The 22470-nt window shown below is 39.1% G+C and overlaps 1 protein-coding gene across 1 annotated transcript in view; it reads left to right on the plus strand.

Annotated features, from left to right (window-relative positions):
• DNAH11 (dynein axonemal heavy chain 11) overlaps window positions 1-22470 on the plus strand; it is a 309681-nt gene that overhangs the window by 30627 nt on the left and 256584 nt on the right. Inside the window, exons 6-11 of the mRNA XM_074195450.1 lie at window positions 1354-1565; window positions 6837-7070; window positions 7831-7998; window positions 15594-15710; window positions 21606-21743; window positions 22223-22347. Of these exons, the coding sequence (XP_074051551.1) occupies window positions 1354-1565; window positions 6837-7070; window positions 7831-7998; window positions 15594-15710; window positions 21606-21743; window positions 22223-22347 (994 nt within the window). The remainder of the gene's footprint in view (window positions 1-1353; window positions 1566-6836; window positions 7071-7830; window positions 7999-15593; window positions 15711-21605; window positions 21744-22222; window positions 22348-22470) is intronic.

A 22470-nucleotide genomic window follows, 5' to 3' on the forward strand; every position in this document is an offset into this window, starting at 1 on the left:
CCAGCAGAAGACTTTATCAAGTGTGAAAGACTTTCATAGATGAGATAGTCCCACTGATAACTCAAGAGAGGGAGGGGATCAACCCACCAGCCCTGACCCTATAGCCCAGCCGGAGATTTCTATTCAATTTGGGGTACTGCAATCTAGAGAGAACAATGATAAACTGGAGATGACTTCTATGGACATTCAGCTGGAAGAGTAGAAGGTCTGAAAAACTATGGCACTTGAGGCTGAATTGAAACAGTCTACCTCTGCTCTCTGGCATCCAATATTTTTTAGGGTTGGACTCATGGAAAAGAGATCAGATGTGTTCACCTTCATATCAAAATCCAACCCAAGTTACAATTGACTGCTTTGGAAAGTAGTGAGCTCTCCTCTTCCTTGGAGGTTGTCAAGCAAAATCTGAGTGTGTTAGATTACAAAGACTTTCCAAGTCCTTTTCATTTATTGAGAGATGGAGATTTTGACAAGTTACTCTGTGTGTACTGTATGTATCTAGCTATTTACATGTAGTCTTCTCCATGAGGATGATTTTTGTCTTTCTTTGTAGCCTCAAGCACAAGACTGGACAATAAGTAAATGCTAATAAATGCTCATTGGTTGATTAGAGAAGAGAAGCAGCCTTGTTAGTAGACAAATCCTTTAAGCCAAGAAGCAAATTAAAAATCCAAAATGATGTTCCATACTGTGCATCTGTAGCAATCCATCCAGTCTTCATGAAGACTCATGATAGTTTTTAGTTGCTAAAGATGAAAGGTTTTTAATATGAAATTTGTGATTTTAAAGATTGATAACTATAGTTTAATATTATTGGTTTTCTTTGTCATTCTGTGTATTTTGTGCATTTATAAATGGTATGCTGAGAAGAAGTCCATAGATTTTACCAGACTTATCATTTGAAAAAAGTCCAGAAAAAAAAAAGTAAAAAAAAAAGTCCAGGACAGGGGCAACTAGGTGGCACAGTGGATAGAACACCAGCCCTGGAGTCAGGAGGACCTGAGTTCAAATGTGACCCTAGATACTTATTAATTACCTAGCTGTGTATCCTTGGGCAACTCACTTAACCCCATTGCATTAAATATTTTTTTTTAAAAAAAACATCCAGAACACACACAAAAATGGTGAAGAACTTTAGTTCTCTATGAATTGGCTAGTGTTAATCTTCATATTTAGGCTAAAGTTCAATTTAAGTGTGTTATAGATTAATTCATTTTCTTGGGGGGCAGAGTGAGGTTGATCTGGGCTTAGAATTTCATGTGGGGGGACTCTTGGTCTGGAATCTTTCCTAGACTAAATTTAGAGTTTAAAACTCCCAGTCTTTGACTCTGGTTTCCAATGGTGCTTCTTTTTCAGCTCTTCTTGAAGCCCAAGACATAGAACTGTACCTGAGACCACTGAGAAGACACATTCAGCGGCTAAAGGAGACAGAATTCCCACAGATTCATTTGCTGATTTCCCCTTTATTTCACACCATCTGTTTGATTTGGAGTCACTCCATGTTTTATAACACACCTGCCCACATCATCATCTTACTACAGGAGTTTTGTAATCTCTTTATTGACCAGGTATGTAGCATCTGAGAAAATGCTTCAAGAATAAGAAATTAGGGTTTTCAGATTCTAATTAGAACTAAGATTCAATAAAGAGTCAGGGCGGTCAAGCCCCAAGGTGGTCCTCTTCTATTAGAAAGCATGTCTGTTCAATAAACGTTGACTTGCTTTCTACCATAAGGCCCCGGTTCTGCTTTGGAAGCCAAAAAGCAAAAACAAAATAATACTTATCTTCAAGAAACTTATACTCTACAGGTACCTGAATAGGAAAAGGCTTGTTTCTAACATGTGCTACCAGCTTACATGGAGAGTCCACAAGACAGTAGGGCTCACTTAGCACTTTTCTTTTGGCTGGTGCATTCCCTTTTAAAAATATTTTGGTTTTAATTTATGGAATAAAGCAAGCATTTCCAAAAACAGTACAACAATGTGATTGTACAATTGTTGGGACTGTGTACAATTCGGTGAGTCTAAAGAACAAAATTGGGTAGGAAGGAGAAAAGGAGAAAATATCTCATAACAGGCTGTGAAAGGAAACACTAAAATAGAGGAAACACAGGAGGACTGGAAATATTGAAACCTTACTCTCATTTGGGTTGAGGAGGAAACTATATATATCTATATATAATATATGCACACACATCTGAAGAAGTTTAGAAGTCTTCCTTTTTGACTTTAGAAAGAACTTGACCTATAGGAAGAGTTCAGGAGATGAAGAGAATAAAGAAAATCTGAGAGAAAAGCTTTGACAAAAAGCTCTTCTCCCTATGCCCTCATCTTCTCACTCTCTTCCTTCCCATCTCCTCCTCTTTCTCCTCCATCTCCCTGTCTCATTCTTCTTGTCCTCTCCCTTCCCCTTTTCCTCCTCAGTGGAGAGAAGCTGCTTGGGTACCAATGTTAGAGCACTGTAGAGAGTGATCCTGGACTTCTCCATGGTAGGCTAAGTGTGAGCTAGCTCTCTTTAAGCTGAACAAAATTGCTGTGGTTTTTCCCATCTGTGTCCACATCAGTCCAAAAAGTATATATTAACATCTAGGAGAATGGTATTCTCCAGGGAAATTTATTCAGGTGCAGATAATTAACAAAGCTATTGAAATAGGAGGGTATTGATGCACTGTGGAGATATGTTCCTAAGTCCCTGATCTATGCCTGAATCATGTAATTATTATTTGTAATATATGCACCTATGTCATTGGCATGTATCCATGCGTTTGGTGTATAAATGCGTATACATATGTGCTATAGGATGAGATATATTATCCCACAGAATCGTAGAGGTAGATCTGGAAGAGATTTATCCCCATCCCAGGCCCCTCTACCTTTTCCTAGTCCTGGAGAATCCAAGTGACCTCTCCAACATCACACAGGGAGTAATTGGCACATCTGGGATTCAGACTCAAGCCTTCTCATCTACTAATTCTCTTCTTTTTTCCCATTTTCTTACTGCAACATGAAACACGAACTCCATCCCACATTATAAAGTCATAGATCTCTAAAGGTCATCATTCTGGGGAGCTCTGAGCAGTCATCTTGCCTGCCCTATGTGAAACCTGACAACTTCCTTCTTGAAACTAATTTACTGTGTTTGATGGAAAATGAGAAACATCGAGGCTATCTAGGAACCTGACACTTCTCAGCAGCAGGGTTTCGAGATGGGACATCATCCATGGCTTACCTTTCAGCTTGGCAGGTCTTTCCTCCCCCCTTCCCATCCTTTCTTGAAGTCCTCATGTGGAAGTTTCTTTTCCCATGGAAGGTTATTTTTTTCATCCCTGGTCATTCTGCCTTCTCTATAGGAGGGAGTCCCACATTAAGTGACTTAAGATGTCAGAGCTTACGTCAAGTGGGAAAGGAGATAATAGGCCACATAAATTGGGGTGGGAAGGAAATCCTTTCAACTAATTATTAATACATCCCACTCAAATGAATTCCATTACACTCTTCATTGAGGTGTCTTGCTACTTTCTAAGCAGCAATCAATTACGTCACAACTTTCAGCTAGTGTGTGAGTAAATTAAATACAGGCCTTTAGCATTGTTGGGGAATAGATTCTAGAGGTTAGTCTATTAGGTAAGCACTTGTTAACCATTGATTAAATGCCTACTATGTACAATGCACTAGGGTCAGGAGGGCTTGCAGGGGTGGTTGGACTTCTGCAGCTTCCTCCTGTTCTCTGTCTCGTTCCTCCCACTAAAACTCCATTTGCTTAGGTTGCTCTCTCTCAGCTAGGTTGGTAGGGAGTATCAGATTCGTTTCATATTTTAAGTTCTTGTACCTAAACAGATTTAACTAGTTAAAAGACAGGCTGACCAGAATGTCAGAATTTCTATTTGCTGAGACTGACACTGCCTGCAACAGCAGAACTTAGATGACATGCTCTTTTCAGAGTCTTGCCTTGCAAAGTTGTCGTTCTCCAGGTTTTTCATTCTAGGCCAATATGTATGGCTTCTGCAGTTTCCCCACAGACTGTGAATAATTGAGCTTCATTGCATCTTTGATGAGTTTCTTTTCACACTCATAACTGTACTGTTTGAACATTTACCCAACAACTGTGTGGGTTTCCTATGGAACATCCCTGCACCCAAATCCAACTCCTTGGGGTTGGGTGTTCACTTGCTTTTCAGTCATGTCCAACTCGAAACTGGAGTGGTTTGCCATTTCTTTCTCTAGCTCATTTAACAGATGAGGAAACTGAGGTCAACAGGGTGAAGTGACTTGCCCAGGGTCATATAGTAGTAAGTGTCTGAGCTTGTATTTGAACTCAGAAAATGAGTCTTTGTATTTCCAGGTCTAGTGCTCTGTATACTCTGGTGTCATCTACCTGTACTTTTTTTTTTAATTGCAGATCAATGAACCACTAACTCTGTCTCTGAAAAATACCTGATGTGTGGTTCAGGACAAGTAATTTAATCTCTCTGGGCAAGTGCTGATCTATGTTGGTAGAGAAAGTTCCTTATTAGGAACTCCCTACACTGATAAGATGACAGCTAGATTTAAAAATGAAAATACAGCAAATCATTTGCCTTTGTATTTTCTGTGATTCTTGAAAATTTAATTTGTTTTATTTTAATTTTTTGCAAGGCAAATGGAGTTAAGTGGCTTGCCCAAGGCCACACAGCTAGGTAATTATTAAGTGTCTGAGGCTGGATCTGAACTCAGGTCCTCCTGACTCCAGGGCCAGTGCTCTATCCACTGTGCCACCTAGCTGCCCCGAAAATTCAATTTTTAAAAAATGACTAAAATATAAAATTCTACTCATAATCTTATAATATGTAGTGAAAAGAGTCCTGGGCATGTTCTACAGTTGAGCAAATCCCTTAACCTCTCTGGGCCTGAGTTTTCTTACCTGTAAAAGGAGGGATTTGGATTAGATGGTTCCTGAGGGTCTCCCTTCTCCAAGACCAGTCTTCTGTCCCTAAGGCTAAAATTGCCTTAGATTGTGAGTTTTTTGCAACATGTGTAATATTTTTTAATGAAGTCGAAGTGGGGTTTAAAAATTCCTTGGAGGTAGGGGCAGCTCCTCTGACTTTTTCTATGAGTTAGGCAGGTAGTGGGTTCTTGTTGAATAATTATATTGTAAGTCAGAAAAGTTATTATTTGAAAATCTGGGCATAGTACAAGTATGGCGGCTCTTACCTCAAAGGGCCAGGAAGGATCAGAGGTCCAGGAAGTCCCCATTGTCCCACCCGCAACCCTGTGTCCCTGAACTCTGAGAACTGAGTTGACATGCTACACTATAAGGCTGGGAGAATTCTATGGTGCTTCGTTAGGAATGGTCTCTACAAGAGCCACATGTTCAGCTAATGAACTAAAACTTGGACCCCAAATTCATTCTGTTTTGTAAGGATGCTTGTAGATTAATTGGTCTCACTCCCTTCATCCAAGACAACTGTGAATATTATTCACTAATGGCAGGCCAGTTGTGGTGGAAGGTGTATGAAAGATTTGGGAGCTTAGAGGCTTTCCTGTTATAGTTAAAAATTCAGTGATTGGGGGCGGCTAAGTGGCGCAGTGGACAGAGCACTGGCCTTGGAGTCAGGAGGACCTGGGTTCAAATGTGACCTCAGACACTTAATAATGACCTAGCCGTGTGGCCTTGGGCAAGTCACTTAACCCCATTGCCTTGCAAAATCTAAAAAAAAAAAAAATTCGGTGATTGACCACCTCTCTGACTCTGATTTAGGATTCATCTAAATTCTCACTTCTGGTTCAAATCAGGCCATGATAGAATGGCTTTCCAAGCCTCCTGTTTATGGGGCTCATTTGTAATTTGTCTGTGGTTAGCAGAGAGATTGTTGACTCTAGCTTACACTTTTATTTGTGACTCAAGTTTTGTTGCCTCTTAATGTTCTCTTTATTTGCATCAAATGGTTCCTTGTTCTTTGGACTCTGCTTCTTCCCTCTTTGCCTCCTGGGAGTCATCCCTGACTCATCCCTCTCTCTCATCCCCAGCCTGGGGCAATGCCAGGCCTGGCTTCCACCTCCATTGTTTTCCTTGCAACCTTTCCCCTTGCCTAGCCACCACCCTAGCCGACAAACCAATCACCTCTCCCCTGGGCTATTGTAATAACTCTTTAATTGGTCTTGCTGCTTAGGGGATCTCCCCTTTCCCATCTATTCCCCCACACAGCTATTAAATTAATCTTTCTTCCTAACAAACACAGCCAGCCTTGTTTCCCCTTTGTTCACAAACCTGTTACCTTTATGATAAAATGCAAAATCTTCACCCTAACATTTAAAATCCTCCACAGTCTGATTCCCTTCTACCTTTCACATTTGAATCCAAGCTTTATATATATTCTCTGGTCCAGTCAAATAGACTTACTGGTTATTCTTCAGACATGAGATTCCTTCTTCCACCTTTGTGGGAGCCTCTGCAAACTGAGGTTATCTCCTGTGTCTAGAATTTGAACCTTCCCTTTATATTCTGCCTAGTTTCCCAAGAATATTCTGCATCTACACAATGTTTCTGCCAGACTGAGTTACTTACTATTTCCCAGATGTGACATTCCCTCTTCCATCCCTTTGCCTTTGAATTCATTGTCCTTCATGTCTGGAACTTCCTCCTCATTTCTGTCTTTTAGAATTCCTACCATCCTCATCTCAGGTATCAACTCCTGATACACTCAGTTGTTAATGTTAGCTCCCCTTTGGAATTGCTTTGTTTTGGGTTATGTGATTGTCCGTCGCTTTAAAACCAATTGTGTCCACCTCAATAGCAAAATGAAGCCAATGAAAAGTTGTTTATGGATTCCTGACCACTGTGTCTCTCTCCTTGTTCCTTAGGCAGTCACCTACCTTTTACCAGATGAACTTTTGAAAGGAGAAGTTGAAGACTCCTTAGAACGGGTACAAGTGGTCAGGAGCATTTTGAAGACTTTTAAGAATTCTTTCTTCAGCTATAGAGAGGGATTGGCAAGATATTTCACCAGACAACAGGAGATCAAACCCTGGGATTTCCAGTCCCACATGGTGTTTTGGAGATTTGACAAGTTTTTCCACCGTTTGATGAAACTAGAGGTATTGGCTATTGCCTCATATTTCCTCCAGGTTATAGGCCTGGAGTGAAAATCAATGTACTTTTCAATGCCTTTGACCCAACAGGTGCTTTCATCTATGGGGTAAGTGAGAAATTGGTCCTTCAAGTGATTCTGAAGCTTGTGGGGGGCATCCCCACACTTAATAGCAGCCAGCTAAGATTTTTCCTAGATTTTCTTTGCTGTCTATATAAATTTTTAAACTCATGCTGTAAATATTATATTGAGTACAGATGGAAATCCATATGTAAAAAAAACTAGTCTTTAAATAAAATCTTGAACTGGAATATATCTGGTGCTCTGAAAAAATGAGTTTTAATGACATAAACAAAATTTATCTCACTTGATGGAAGAGGTCAGGAAACTAGCTTCGATGCAAGGAAAACGTAAAGTCCTTCCTCTGAATGTATTGACTGTTTTCTAGTTACTTCTTTACAATACAATCTTTATTTCCTTTTCTTTTTATGTGTACATGGAGCTGTAGATTTTTTTTAGGTTTGTTTTGTTTTTTTAAGGCAATGGGGTTAAGTGGCTTGCCCAAGGCCGCACGGCTAGGTAATTATTAAGTGTCTGAGGTCAAATTTGAACTCAGGTACTCCCGACTCCAGGGCTAGTGCTCTGTCCACTGAACCACCTAGCTGCCCCCAAACTGTAGATTTTTAAAAAGTGTCTGATGGACTATTGGAAATGAGCATTGAATGATCAGTTTGATAATGTTATTTATTTGTTTCTTTATCATAAAGGACATATTTTCTACAATGCTGGAACTGGAGAAACTGGAAAGACTTGAGTTTGGTGGGACCAAGGGGACTGTTCTGAATGATGAGATCTCTGAAATGAGTGAAGAGTTTGTGCAGTTCTGTAAGGTTTTCCAACAGAGAACTTATGACCCGTGTGATTACAATAGCAGGGTAATGTTGTTTTCTGAGTTACATTTCATCAAATTTTAGAATATGAGATCTGAGAAGGGTCTTAGAGACCAACCTCAACAGAGAAAACTGAAAAATCACCAAGCTTTTATTATGAGCTATTATAGACAGCAAGTGCTGTACATCAAGACAAAAATGAAAGAATTTCTGTTCTCAAAAAGTTTATATTCCATAGGGGGAAAAAACCAGAGTGAGGCCTCAGGGGTTTAGTGACTTGCCCAAGGTCATGTAGGTAGTTTGATGACTAAAACCAGGATTGGAGCCAATATCTCCTGGCCCTTTCTCTCTCACAATCTCTCTCTACTTCTTTCCTCTGTTCCTTTCCTTTCCCTTCTTTCATTCTTTTTCATTCTCTCTCTTCTTTTTGTCTTTCTGCTTTTCTATCTTCTTCCTGCCTTTCTTCTTTTTTTCTACTTTTCTGCTTTTCTGTCTTTCTGTCTTTGTCTTTTCTGCCTCTCTTCCTTTCTTACCTGGTTGTGTGCCCAGCATTTCCCATTCCTTCCGTATTTCCTTCTTCTTGTGAATCACTTGAGACCTCTTTGTCCTGGATTAAGCATCCCCTTTCTCTCCTTCTTTAAGAAGTTTACCCCCTGACTTTCAAGTCAGGGTTTTTGCATTGTATAAATAGCTTCTTAAATTTCTTTTTTCATTTTATCTCCCTCCCCTTTTTTTTTTCTTCTTGGGAAGGGGGAAGAAAGACCAACTTGCAATTTACTTTTCTTAAAAGGAAGTCATGGGAGCTGTCGATTTTTAAGCCTCTTCTAATCTTAGACATCTTCCAGTATCTGGATCTCTTGGGATTTACCTGTAAGAATCCCCACAGCACTGAGTTAAAAATAGCTCCTTGTTATCAGTTGCTTGCCAAGGTCCAATTAAGTACTGAGGGAGAAAAACGAACATCTAACCTTTTTTCCTCATTAAGATTCTGTAACTTCTTCATTTTATCACTTTCATTTTTATTTTGAATTGAGCAATCTCTAATTTCACACATTTTCCCTAACATTTAAAATGCATCACAACAAGAACAATAGATGTATAGTTTTATATGTTTTATACAAATAAATGTTGGTTCCATATATATTCTACTCCTCTACCAGTTTAAATTGACACACTTTCTACAATCAACCATTTATGGGAGCTGCCTGGGGATCTGAGAGTTAAAGCAATGGGCCTGTGGTCACAGAGCCAATAGCTACTGGCTATCAGAGATAGACATGAGCTCAGGTCTTCTTCACTTGGGACTGACCTTGAATCTATTAGGTATATCCCCTCCCTAGTCAAGTGAGATGACATTTGTAAATCTCTTTGCAAACCTTAAAGCCTATCCTAATGCTCACCACTGTGCAGCCAGATGATAAAGTGGATAGAGTGCCAGGAAGGCTCATCTTCATGATTCAAATTTGGCCTCAGACACTTAGTAGTTGAGTGACTCTAAGTAAGTCACTTCACCCTGTTTGTTTTAGTTTTCTCATTTGTAAGGAGTTGGAAGGGGCGGCTAGGTGACGTAGTGGATAAAGCACTGGCCCTGAAGTCAGGAGTACCTGGGTTCAAATCCGGTCTCAGACACTTAATAATGACCTAGCTGTGTGGCCTTGGGCAAGCCACTTAACCCCATTTGCCTGGAAAAAAAAAAACTAAAAAAAAAAAGAGTTGGAGAAGGAAATAGCAAGGCCCTCTGGTATCTTTGCCAAGAAAATCTCATATGAGATCATGAAGAATAAGACTCAACTGAAACAACTGAACAATAGCAACAGTACTGACTGTTTTTTATAATTCATTCTCATATACATATATATATATATATATATATATATATGTATATATGTATGTATAAAATTCATTCTCAACACTCCTAACAGGAGTGTTAGTTTGTTAATGGCAGAGGCAGGGCATGACTCTGTGTTTCCTACCTATCTTGGTAGTTTTATAACAGAAAAGTATAGTAAATTTAGTCTCATGATAGAAGATAAAAGACCAAAAGACCTCAATTATTGGGCAAGGAAGGGAAAAGGAAATGGAATCTTTGAGTCATTCCTTGATTTATCATTGGGATAAATGATAAATAGCAACAATTTCAATATGAGAGGGACTTCTGAGTAAAGAAATTCCCTCTACCAATGCTGTAACTCATGGTCCTGGAGAGTAGCCTAAATTATTGAAAAGTTAAATAACTTACTCAACCTATATATCATAAAGGTAGGATTTGAAATTAGATCTTTCTGGCTCTAAAAATCACAGCTCTGTTTACTCTGCCCCTTTACATCTATAACACTATATAATATTTTTCAGGGAAGGTGGGTAGGACAGCCCAGATCTAGGATTTCATTGATAGGAAGAAACTCTTGCTAACAAGTACAGGTCAGAAGTGGTTTTGAATTTGAAGTGTTGGAGAGATGACTGGGGCACTGAGAAATTAAGTGACCTGTCCAGAATGCATGCTCAGAATGGGCCAGCAGTAGGACTTGAACTCAGGTCTACCTGGTCCAGATCTAGCTCTCCATCTCTTCTACCAGGCTTCCTCACTTCTATGACACTCGTAAGAAGCATAATTAAGGCAGAGTTTGGATGAGAAGTCATTCTGTTTTCTAGTCTCCAAGTCTAACTAACCTCAACTGATTAATAGGTTTGAAAGTTTGTTGTCCTCATAATGTTTGTGGGAAAAGCTTGTCCATCACTCCCAGATCTCGAATTACTGAGTGACCTATTATTGAGAATTTTTCTGGGCCATTTACAGAATGAAGGGATTTTTCTCAGGCTAGTTCCTGGAAAGAGCTTTCAAGTTTCCAAGTTATGATTAATATTGAATGAAATAGTCTCTCTTGGTTTAACTTCGATTTTTCCTCCTAATGGATTGATAGAGAAAAGGAGCAAGAGAGGTACTAAGACAAATGACCCCTTTCCTTAATGTTTACATTCAGTGACCATCCTAACCTTTGCCAGGTCCTCCACAGACTTGTCTATTCTCCCAGATTTCAGCTGATCAAAATGTGATGACTGTGGTGGCTTTGCATCATTTCTATAGAATAGTGCTGTGAGATTTCTCAAGGTATTTGAAATAGGGGAGGGGACCAAATGCCTTTGGGGAGGATGGAAATCACAGATTTAGCACTACTGAAAAGAAAGGTAATCATGAAAATATCATTAACTCCCAGCCCCCATGTGTACTTTCCCATCTTGACAAACACCTATGCATATACATCTCAAAGTGTTTGTAACGTTTCTGCAAAGATTTTGCTGAGGTGGGAAATTCGGTATATGATGAAAAGAACTGGCAGGCTTTTGCAAATGATATTTATAGCAGATCGCGTCTTGATAATCATATAAGTGACAGAAAGAAATAGATTCTACCATGTTGTTGATGGTTCCAGATTATTACTAGATGACTATAAATGAACATTTAGCTCAGTTGAATTTTGCTTGAAGGGGTCTCCTCCAAAAAAGTATGTCCCATGAATATGTGAAAGACTTTTCTGGGCTGAGCTAAAGAGATTGTCTCTAGGTACCTGGAAGGCACTGTGGATTTTTAAGCTGAGGAATGACAAGATTAGACTATATGGCAGAATGGAGAAGGCATAGACTTGACAAAGAGAGATGAATTAGGAGGCTATTATAGGAGTTTGGGTCAGAGGCATTGAGGCCAGTTTGAACTAGGGTGGTAGCTATGTGAATAAAGAGGAGGAGCTAGATAAAGGAGATATGGAGAAGGAAGAATTGTTAATTGGATATAAGGGATCAGGGAGAGATAAGAGTCAAAGATAAATCTGAGGTTATGGACCAGGGTAGCTGATGCCCTCCATAGTAATTAAAATACTTTCGGTTGAGCTTTACAAGTTTTTTAACCATCATTGATCTCATTGGATTCTGAAAATGCTAGAGAATAAGGAAAATAGCCAAGGAAAAACACTTTTAGACTTAATCCTGAAGATAAGTCCATGTGCCCTTTAGCTTCAGGATCACTTCTCTCCTCTATTCGGGAACCCTACTGTATTATCATTAGGTTGGAGCTTTTGGCAATTCATTTCCATTTAATACTTCTTTGCACCTACTTCCCAAGGGTTGCTTTCACTGGATTTCTTGAGAGTACTGGTCAACTCCCCACTTAACCCCTCTGTCTCTTACAGTTCCTCACAACAGCATATTCAATCAATTAATCAACCAACACTTTTTAAGGGCATACAGGAGACCAGTCAATGTACTGGACACAAAAAAGAGGCAAATGACTCTTCCTGTTCTCAAGGAGGTCACGATCTGATGGGGTCTAGCATTTCATTTTGTTTAGCAATAAGCAAAAAGTGCTTCTGAAGATTTTTGCCCATGATTGACAATTTATAGTGGTTTCCTTTTGGAATATGGAGTCTTTTCTGGGTACTAAACTGGTTCCAGGATTTTTGGATTTCAGAAAGTCAAATAGCCCTTTCCTCTCAAGTCAATTAAGTATTTACTCAGCGCTTTTAATAATGTTCCAGAATCACAGGTTGGCAATTCTTGTGTAAGGACATAAAGAAGAGTTAGATTAAACGTGTTCAAACTTGTTGGGGGAGGTCTGTTGACAGAGCTAATGGCACGTGGATGAAGAGAAATGATGTTTGTACTGATTTGGGGGAAATAGAGACTACTTCCTTGATGCTAAATATAAATAAAACAAATGCTGGTACTCAATACTTTCTCCTGTGGCCATCCAGATCATAGAGATTAGAATTCAGTCTGATTGGGGGAGGGATTTCTCAGAGACCATGTGAATATTAATCTGTGAATGTTTGGTGTGCGTATTTGTCCCCTCCCACCCTTCATTGCATGTAAGCCCCTGGAAGGAGACAGTTATGTCTGTACATTCCAACCATCTAGACCAAGTGGCCCAGTGTAGACTGACTGGCTCATAAATATAGGATAGTAGATTAATGGATTGGGTAAAGTCAGTGAAAAACAAAGCATTTATTAAGGACAAACAATGTACCAGGGACTATATTAGTAGCACTTTTAGCAATAAAACCCTTTCATGGTGAGGGCAACCTTGGGTTCCCTGTTTTTCTCTGTTTTCCGAAGTCAGTTTGAAAAGGGGATGATCCATCAAGACACTATATTGGAAGTCTTTGAGGGCAGAAAAAATTTCCTTTTTGGTCTTTTCCTATTCCTGGGTGCATAGTGGGCACTTTATATGTGTTTGTCAGCAAACATTTATTAAGCACTTGCTGTATGCTGGATATAGTGCTGAGCATTGAGAGTACAAAGAAAGTGAAAAATATGATTACTGCCTTCAGGGAACTCCTCTTCCAGTGGTGAGGAGGAGATGGCATATAAACAATTATGTATGGCCAAGATGTGCTATTGTTCAGTTGTGTCTTAACTCTTTGTGACCTGATTGGGAATTTTCTTAGCAAGGGTACTGGAGTGGTTGCCATTTCCTTCTCCAGATCATTTTTTTCAGATGAGGAAACTGACTTCTCCTGGATCACACAGCTTGAAAGTGTCTGAGACCATGTTTTAATTCAGAAAAATTGGTCTTCCTGATTCCAAGTCTAGCACTTCCCATTTAGGTATAGATAGGCATGGATACACCCATACCTTGACCCACATCCACACGCACATATATTCTTACATTTATAAAACCTATATGAACATATATACATACATATGTGTTTATATACATATATACATACATACATACAAATATATATGTTATATATATATATATATATATATATATATATATATACACACACACAAAAATTAAAATTTCCATACTACATATGTACGGATGGATGTATGCACACACTTCCATATATTCACAGTGGGAAGTAATTTCAGAAGGGAAGGAAAGAGGAGCTGGGAAAGAGACTAGGAAATATCTCCTGCAGAAGTTAGGATTTGAGTTAAGTCTTCTTCAATTGAATGCTAGTGAAGCATAAACACCAGTAGGTCATACCAAGATTGCTATGATGCACCAAATCAACAGCTTTAAATGTGGTCCTGTTGACATTCAGGTAGGCTTTCTATCAGCTTGGGCACAGGGTGATCTGGTTTTGAGTATTGGAACTATTAAACTGGTTTGTAGAGGGGTTGCAATCTGTATTGTTGGAGAGAATATTTGAAACTGTGAGTCCTGGGGTCTTGGAGCAACTGAGTATTGGAACATATTAATCAGTAGTGGCGAGTTATCTAGGGGAGCCCTGTGTTTTATGATTTCACCCTTAGATAAAATACAAATCTACCTTTTTGTAGAATGTTCCAAATAAAAACTTAAGCTTGGAGATACTAGGGTAAGAGAGTGAATTTAGATTTTCTAATAACAGTGAGAATCAAGCTGCAGGTAGAAAAGGATTTTCTTGTTTTTGTTAAAGGTTTTCTCTATTTTAGAATGTGTTCCAGTTACTTGGCAGGATAAGATCTGGTAGAAAATGTTGCCTGTTTAGGTTGTTTGTAGGCCTGTGAGTCACAAGGTGGTGGATGGTTCATCTGAGGTCAGAGCTGCCTCATCAGGGAGCTCAGTGAGAGCTTATGAAACCCGGTCTATATTAGCCTTCTTCAAGGCTGAGATCTATTGGTCTCTTTCCCATCATTTTGGTCTCAGGTCAGTGAAAAGAACTGTGACTTTGGAGTTAGGTGATGGTGCTCCAGCCTGCCATTTTGGACAGCCTCTTTGAACCCCAGCTCATTTGTTATAATGGGTCATTAATACTTGTAAATGAAGAGTAGCATGGACTAATGATTGGGAAGGCTTTTATACATTTTCTTTCTCTAGCACATTCCAGAGGCAAGTGAGACCTTTAGTAAGCCACATATACTTTTTAAAAAATTTTATTTATTTGGGGTTGCATGACTTGCCCAAGGTCATACAGCTAGGCGATCATTAAGTGTCTGAGGCCAGATTTGAACTCAGGTCCTCCTGACTTCCAGGCTGGTGCTCTATCCATTGCACCACCTAGCTGCCTCCAAGCCACATATATGTTTTAGGGTCATAAGCAACTGTCTGATATTTTGATTGCATTTAAGTAATTTCTCCTAAAAAGGCAGACAACACTAACGCATTTTGAGCTTCCTACCTACATCAAGAAAATCAAAAGTTCATATCGCATATGATACACGTATGTATCATATAATCATGTGTGCATGTGCACATGTGTGTTTACATAAGGTCCCTTAGGGCAGCAATTGTTTCATTTTTGTCTTCATGTCTCAAGGTCCCAATATGGATCTAGTCCAGAGTAAGTACAAGCTTGTTAATTGACCAAGAGATTAAATGAAATCATGAGAAGTCATGTGGAAGAATAGTCTGGGGGAATCAAAGAGATGTGGTTTCAAAGTGTTTCTCAGATTCTGGCTTAATCTCTCGGCCTCATTTTTCTCATCTATAAAGTGGAGAAGATAATAAAAATAATAATAGTGGGGAGGTCTAGGAAAATCAAATGAGATAATCTACATAAAGCATTTTGTCAATCCTAAAGTGGAAGGCAAATTTCAGCGGTGATCATTAGTGTATATCCATATAGTGGTAACAAAGAATTTAAAAAAATAAGTCGAAGCCCATGTGGTTGCTGATGTTTCACCCCCAACTTCACATGTAAATTTCCATCTTCCAGGAATTTGAAGAGGATTATGCAGAGTTCAAGGCGAAAATTCTGGACTTCGACAGAAGGCTTGGTACAATCCTTTGTGCAGGTTTCCTTGACTGTTCAGGCTTAGAATCTGCATTTAAGGTTAGTACTGGGTTCCAGTGACCACACAAAGTTATTTTAATTGTTAGAGGAAGTGCCAAGTCATAGAATCAGCCAATAATCCAATTGGCATTCGCTAAGAATCCAGAAAAAGAGAGACAATCCTATCCTTTAAGGAACTTACAGACTAATTGAGGGAAAAGGGGAAAAACAGACAAAAATCGTTGATTTAGAACTGAAAAAGAAGGACCTTAGTGATCACTGAATTTAACTATCATTTCACATATTTTTAGTAATTTTATTTTTTTCTTTTGAACTTAACAATAAGTTGAGTATTTCCATCCAGACAATAGAAAAAAGATTATACTTGAAAGCATGAATTTCTGTTATGTTCAGTTTGATTTTCTTTTGAAATATATAATAATTTCAACATATGACTTTCAAAGATCTGCTCACTGCATCAAGAAAAGCTGCTTTAGATATCTTCTCCACTGGCCCCAACCCACCAATTCTTCTGTTCTTCCTTCTTTTTTTCCCCAATCTCTACATCCTACTATAATTGAAAAAAGAGAAACCTTGTAATGAGGGTTTCAAGTGGAACAATTAAAGTCTAGCAGAATAAATACCCATAGTGATCAGGTCTAAAAATTTGTCTTGCTTTCAGGCTTGTGTCCACCCCTACTTTGGTCAGGAGTTGATTCCTTGAGTCATCATAGGTCTTCTAGAGACATAGGTGGTCATTGCAATAATCAGAGTTCTTTCAAGATTATTTGCATTGAAGGTGTTGTTGTTAAATACATTGTTCTGCTGGTTCTGCTCCCTTCATTCTGCATCTGTTCATATTAATCTTCCCAGCAGAATACCCTTCCATCATTATTTATGGCATGATAATATTCCATTGAATGCCAAAATTTATTCATTCAGTGTCTATTTTATGGCCACCCTGTTAGTTTTCCTTTCTTTGCTCTAATATAAGAGCTCCTTTAAAAAAAAAGTTTCTTTGAATGGCAGCTAAATAGTGCAGTAGATAGAGCACCGACCCTGGAGTTAGAAGGACCCGAGTTCAATTCCAACCGCAAGATACTTAATAAGTACCTTGTTATATGATCTTGGAAAAGTCATTTAGCCATATTGTGTTGTAAAAATAAAAAATAAAAAAAAATTTCTTTGAGATATACAATCTCTTAATTTTACAGATGAGGAATTTGAAGCCCAGAATTAAGTGCCTTGCTCAAGATCAATCAGTTAAGTGATTGCCACAAGATTTGTATTCAGATCTTTTTGACTCTTGAACTCAGTCCCCTATTTTGTCTTTATGCCACTCTGTCTCTGAATCAACTTCATTCTTTTTCCAGCATTGTTTGACTTTTTTTCCTTTACTGAATTAATTAACCAATTATCTAGGAAACATTCAGTAAGTGTTTAGTTTTGCCAGAAATTCCTCTGATACAAAGAAAAAGTTAAAAGCAACCCTTGTCCTTTTGGAGTTTACATTGTAACAGGGAGAGAATACATACATAGGTAGGAACAGGTATGATCCATATTGACTACAGATGAAAAAGTAAGAACCTGGAGAGCCTGTGAATGGTGCATGCTGAATGGTACTCTAATGAAGCATGAAACTTGCCCCGGGAAAAATTATTTTTAGGGCATCAATGTATTGAGCTTTGCAGAAATGTCTGGTATTTTATCTTCCAATTTGATTTTAAGTAAAGAAGAAAAAAATGGGACCCTCCCTAATAGAACACACTTGTGTCTTCTTGCCTTGATGACATTTGAGATTACCTCTTCTATTTTTTTTCATTCTTGTTCATCAACATCCTTCAGTGAAGGGAAAAGTATGTAAAAGTTAATCAGTCTCTCCTTGGGGGAGAAATTATAAAGACTCCCCCCCCCACACACACACACATACACACTAAATTTGAAAACTTGATGGAAACATGGCAGAATTGATGCAAATTAGAAATCAATTTAAAGGGTACCTTTAGGGGGTTTTTTTTTAGTTTGGGGTCTTTTGCAAGGCATTGGGGTTAAGTGGCTTGCCCCAGGCCACACAGCTAGGTCATTTTTAAGTGTCTGAGGTCAGATTTGAACTCAGGTCCTCCTGACTCTAGAGCTGATGCTCTATCCACTGCACCACCTAGCCTCCCCAAAGGGTACGTTTAAAGAGCACAGTCTTTTTTAACCATGTCAGGGAGAAAAGACATTTGGAACCATTCAATGGCCATGCTTGGAGTGGACAAGGTTTTAGTAGAGAGAGGAAGGAAGATGGAGATAATTTATTTGAAGATAAGCAGGAAGGTCCCATTCCCAAATTGTTTTTTGAAATGGGGAAGTGCAATGACAGATGTCATTGGTGTCCTATATGTTTGCAACCAAATAAATGTGAATTAATGTTGAGACCCAGATAGTGGATCCAATGAAGAGTTCCAAAGAGCTGGAGGCTGAAATTTTCAAAATACTGGCAAGATTGTCTTGTCTTTTAACAAGTCCCTGAAATGTGCTGAATGCTTAATAAAAACTTCTTGAAGTAAATTGAATGCTTATAATATCATAGATTTAGCTAGAAGGTTTTCATTTTATTGATGGAGAAATTTGAGGTCCAAAGAGATGAAATGAATTTTCCAGTGATTTGATAGTTTCTTAACTATTTTTGTCCTCCTCTCTGCCTAGCACATACTAGATGATTAATGAATGCTGGTTGACTTGACTCTAACAAGAAAAGAGAAGTGTGCTTTATCATTATTCCTGGGGACCAGTATTAGTCATTACCATTATGACATCAATGTCAGACTCCTTTTTTAATGTTCTTACTTAAAACTTTCATTATTAAAGGCTTTGATAATAGGAATGTTCTTTTTTTGTTGCCTCTGCATCAGTTCATACAGATCTTCCCATTTTTATTGATTCCTTATGTTTGTCACTTTTTACTGCATACTAACATTTCTTTCTATTCATCTGCCATAGCTACTTTGGCTACTGCCAGGCTATGAGCATCTCCTTTGTCCCCAGTTCTGACTACCCCACAAAGGGCTGCTAGGAATTTGGGAACATGGGGGAGGGGTTCTCTCCTTTGTTCCTTGGAGCAAAGATTAACTGGATCAAAGGGTGGGGTGTTAAGTACATTGTACCCCTGATATGGGACTCTTAAATATCTCTAGGAAGCCATTGGAGAGTTTTTTCTTGTTATCAGAAGTTCAATGATTGTTTGAAAACTCAGGGCTTGTGATGAATGTTTCTTTTGTTTTTATTTTGTTTCTGCAAGGCAATGGGATTAAGTGACTTGCCCAAGGTCACACAGCTAGGTAATTATTAAGTGTCTGAGGTTGGATTTGAACTCAGGTCCTCCTGACTCCAGGGCTGGTCCTCTATCTGCTGCACCACCTAGCTGCCCCCATTAATGTTTCTTTCCATTATTGCTAATCACTTCTTGTGTTTTGTTGAAGGGAGTATTTATCTTGGGGTTTGAATACTAAATACAAACCTTGCAAAACAATAGTTGGGAGGAGGAAGTTAATCATTGCTGACATGCTAGGGAGTGCGGACTCTAAGAAGATTATCACGCATGTCCCAACGGTCAGTATTTGTATCTTACTTGGGCTTGATGTTGCAAGGAAGCTAAATACATTGACTTGACGTTGTTCACGAAAACATAATTACATTTCCATTTGAACTTGCATCCTTTGTTAGTGGTTATGTGACTGATTCTCTTTCCACTAAGTTTTGCTGATGGGCAGTATCAGAAAAGACAGTTTAGGGTTTTTAAAAGTGTCTTGTATTGGCAGTTTTTTATTGTCTTATATAATGTCTAGGGTACTAGTCTTAGAACTTGGAAGCCTTGGGCATAGATAGATTTTTTTTTTAACACAAATAAGTTCATGAATTGCAGATCAAGAGTTTCTGATCTAAGAGCTTCCCCATATCATTGGCATCACCAGTCTATCCCCTATGACTATGCCCACTCATCTTCAATCTTTTAAATGCTCCAAGAAGGAAAGGGAAGCCTCATTGTCTCACCCTTCTCTCCCCATTATTTCATGCCCTCAAAAAAGATGCCCATCTTAATAGAATAACATGCATTCTTTTTTTCAGATGAGCAAATTATAATCTGGGGAGTTAGGTGAACTTGCCAAGGTCTTGCAGTTGAGGGGAATTTGAACCTCAGGATTCTGACTCTAAAGCCAAGCTCATCTCACAGTACTCTGCTGCCCTAGGATTCAGTGATTTAGTCAATACTGTGCTCTAATCTAAAGTCAACGAAGTATGCTCACACAAATGGCCTTCTGGCTCACTGGTGCCTTTCATATGATAACCTAGTTGAGCAATGAATTCAAAATCATGATGATTGCTCACATTTATATTTAGTTCTTTAAGGTGTACACAGGGATTTCCTTTCAACAACCTTGTGAAGTAGATAACGTCTTTACAGAGGGGGAAACTGAGGCTTAGAAAGGCAGACACTTGCTTAGGGCCTCAAGGCTTTCAAATGGCAGAGCCCACATTTAAACTCTGGTCTTGTTTCTCTATCTAGCGTGTCTGTTGTGCGGCTTGTGTCTAGAGACCAAAACACAAGTGGAAAACTCAGGAAGTTGCTTTTGTCGATTGTTGTAATCTCAAAGTTCATTTGTTTGTTTAAGTAAGAGGCTCTACTTCAACCAAGAAAAGTCGTTTCAGATTTCATAGGTGTTGGTCAAACATGCAGGGCCAGGCTTTTGTCTTTCCCAGGAACCCCTGACTCACATGTCCTGTTGTTTCCATGTCTTTATCTAACTGTTCTGCATCCCATCCCAGTCTGGAGCCCTGACCTCTAAAGGGATAGACTAGTAGTATGCAAACTCTGGCAGCTGCAGAGACCTGGAGGATGGACCCGCTTAGGAGTCCATGTCTGGCATCCACTGAAGGGCTGGCCATCTTTCCAGAGACTCATCACCAGCTTGACCAGAGGCTGATGAATGCTTTGGTCAAGTAACTCTTGAAAGCCACAAGAGAGGATCATGGGAACACAAGTTCATCAATGTTGAGCAAGAAGGTGCCTCAGAAGGAGACTGGATCATTGTAATCTCCTTGAGGGCAGAAATCATTGATTTTTTCTCTTTGTGTCTTCTACCTTGTACACATCAGTCCTCATTAAGACTTCACTGAACCAAAAGCAGGGATCCATATTGGTGCATAGGTCACCCATAAAGTAATAAATCATGGAAGATCAGAAAGCATCCAGTCAGATCTCCTCATTTTAAAGATAAATCAACCAAGACCAAGAGGAAATGACTTGCCCAAATTCATAAATCTGGCCATAGGTCTGTGCCCACTTCTTAGATGCCATCAAGGCTATATAAAATTGGGATTGAGTACTCTAGAATGAGTTTTATTCCTTTATTCTTCTCACTTCTATATACATTTCTGCTTTCTGTTGGGGGAACTGGATGGATACAAGATGCTTTCTGAATGAAGCCCTATACAGATACTGTCTTAGACTACAGTGCACATCTATGTCTTAATAGGAGATATCAAGGCAGTGGATGGTCAGTTTTATTGGCAGAAGTTGTGGTGTAACTGATGGAAGAGTGATGAGGAAGGATGTGGCATCTTTGAATCTTAGAGATGGCTTTCCTCTGCTACTTAAAAAAATTAATAGGAATGTTTAACACCAAAAAAAGGAGAGACCATTTCATATATGTGTGTGTATGTGTGTGTGTGTAGGCTTCTGTTATATATGTAAATAACAGAAGCCCAAGAAGAGAATTTTCTAGGAAACCCTGAATTTCTGTTCAATCTTGGTCATTTGTCATCCCGGCATTTGGATGCTGACAGACTGGAAGCAGATTGCCTTGAGGTGACCATTACTGGACTTGTGCCAGATTTATTGGAAAATTAAGAAATTGCGTTGGTATAGAACAGAGCCCTGGAACTTGCTTTAATCTGGATTTTTTTTAATAGCTCTTGTTCATTTTTGGAAATTTTCTGGCGAAACCAGTTGTCATGGAAATTTTCAGCCCTTACTATCATAAGTTGTTCCAAATGTTTCATGAGGAGTTGGACCAATGCAAGCACCTGTACAATGAACATGTGAAGCAGGTAAGTCTTAATGTCCCTGGGAGTGCTTCAGTGTTCTCCTAAAGTTTTCCTAGGGTTTGGGGGTGGGGGAGGAGTTTTAAGTAAGAACTTTCTGAAGCAAATGTAGAGGAGGGGAGTGTGCCCCAACTGGGTCCTCAGATAATCCACTTAATCCGTGTGTTTTTATGTCTTTGAGCTTCAAAGAGAAGGAAATTTGACAATTACAATTTGCAGTGAGACAGACAAAAGTTTAATAAAGGAAACGCTTTCTAACAATTGATGGCACAGGTTGCCTTGAGAGGTAGTGAGCCTCCTGTCACTGGAGGTCTTTGAGGCTGGATGACTACATATTTGGGAGTTTTTAGAAGGGACTTCTGGTCAACTGCAGGTATCTACTTTTGGTTCAAGGTATACTAAGAGAGAATGAGAAAGGGTCTAAAATGTTGGAGTCACAGTACTTGACTGACCTTTCCCCCTTTCCCTACTCTTTCCACATACAGGTTGAAAGAGGGAATCCAGTTCTCAACAGGAATATGCCATTTACCTCAGGAAATCTCAAATGGGCCAAAGAAGTACAAAGTCGCCTTGATGGATTCTGGGCCAACTTTGTGTATCTTCAGCCTCCGTAAGAAATTCATATTTTAGGGCTTAACGGGCAGTGGAATCCCAGGGAGACTGGTGGCAATGAGTTTGAATGAGCGATGGTTAATTCCTTTACAAATGCTTTAAACTTGCAAAAATGATTTTA

The sequence above is a fragment of the Macrotis lagotis genome, chromosome 7 (genome assembly GCF_037893015.1).
Source record: "Macrotis lagotis isolate mMagLag1 chromosome 7, bilby.v1.9.chrom.fasta, whole genome shotgun sequence".
NCBI lineage: Eukaryota > Metazoa > Chordata > Mammalia > Peramelemorphia > Peramelidae > Macrotis > Macrotis lagotis.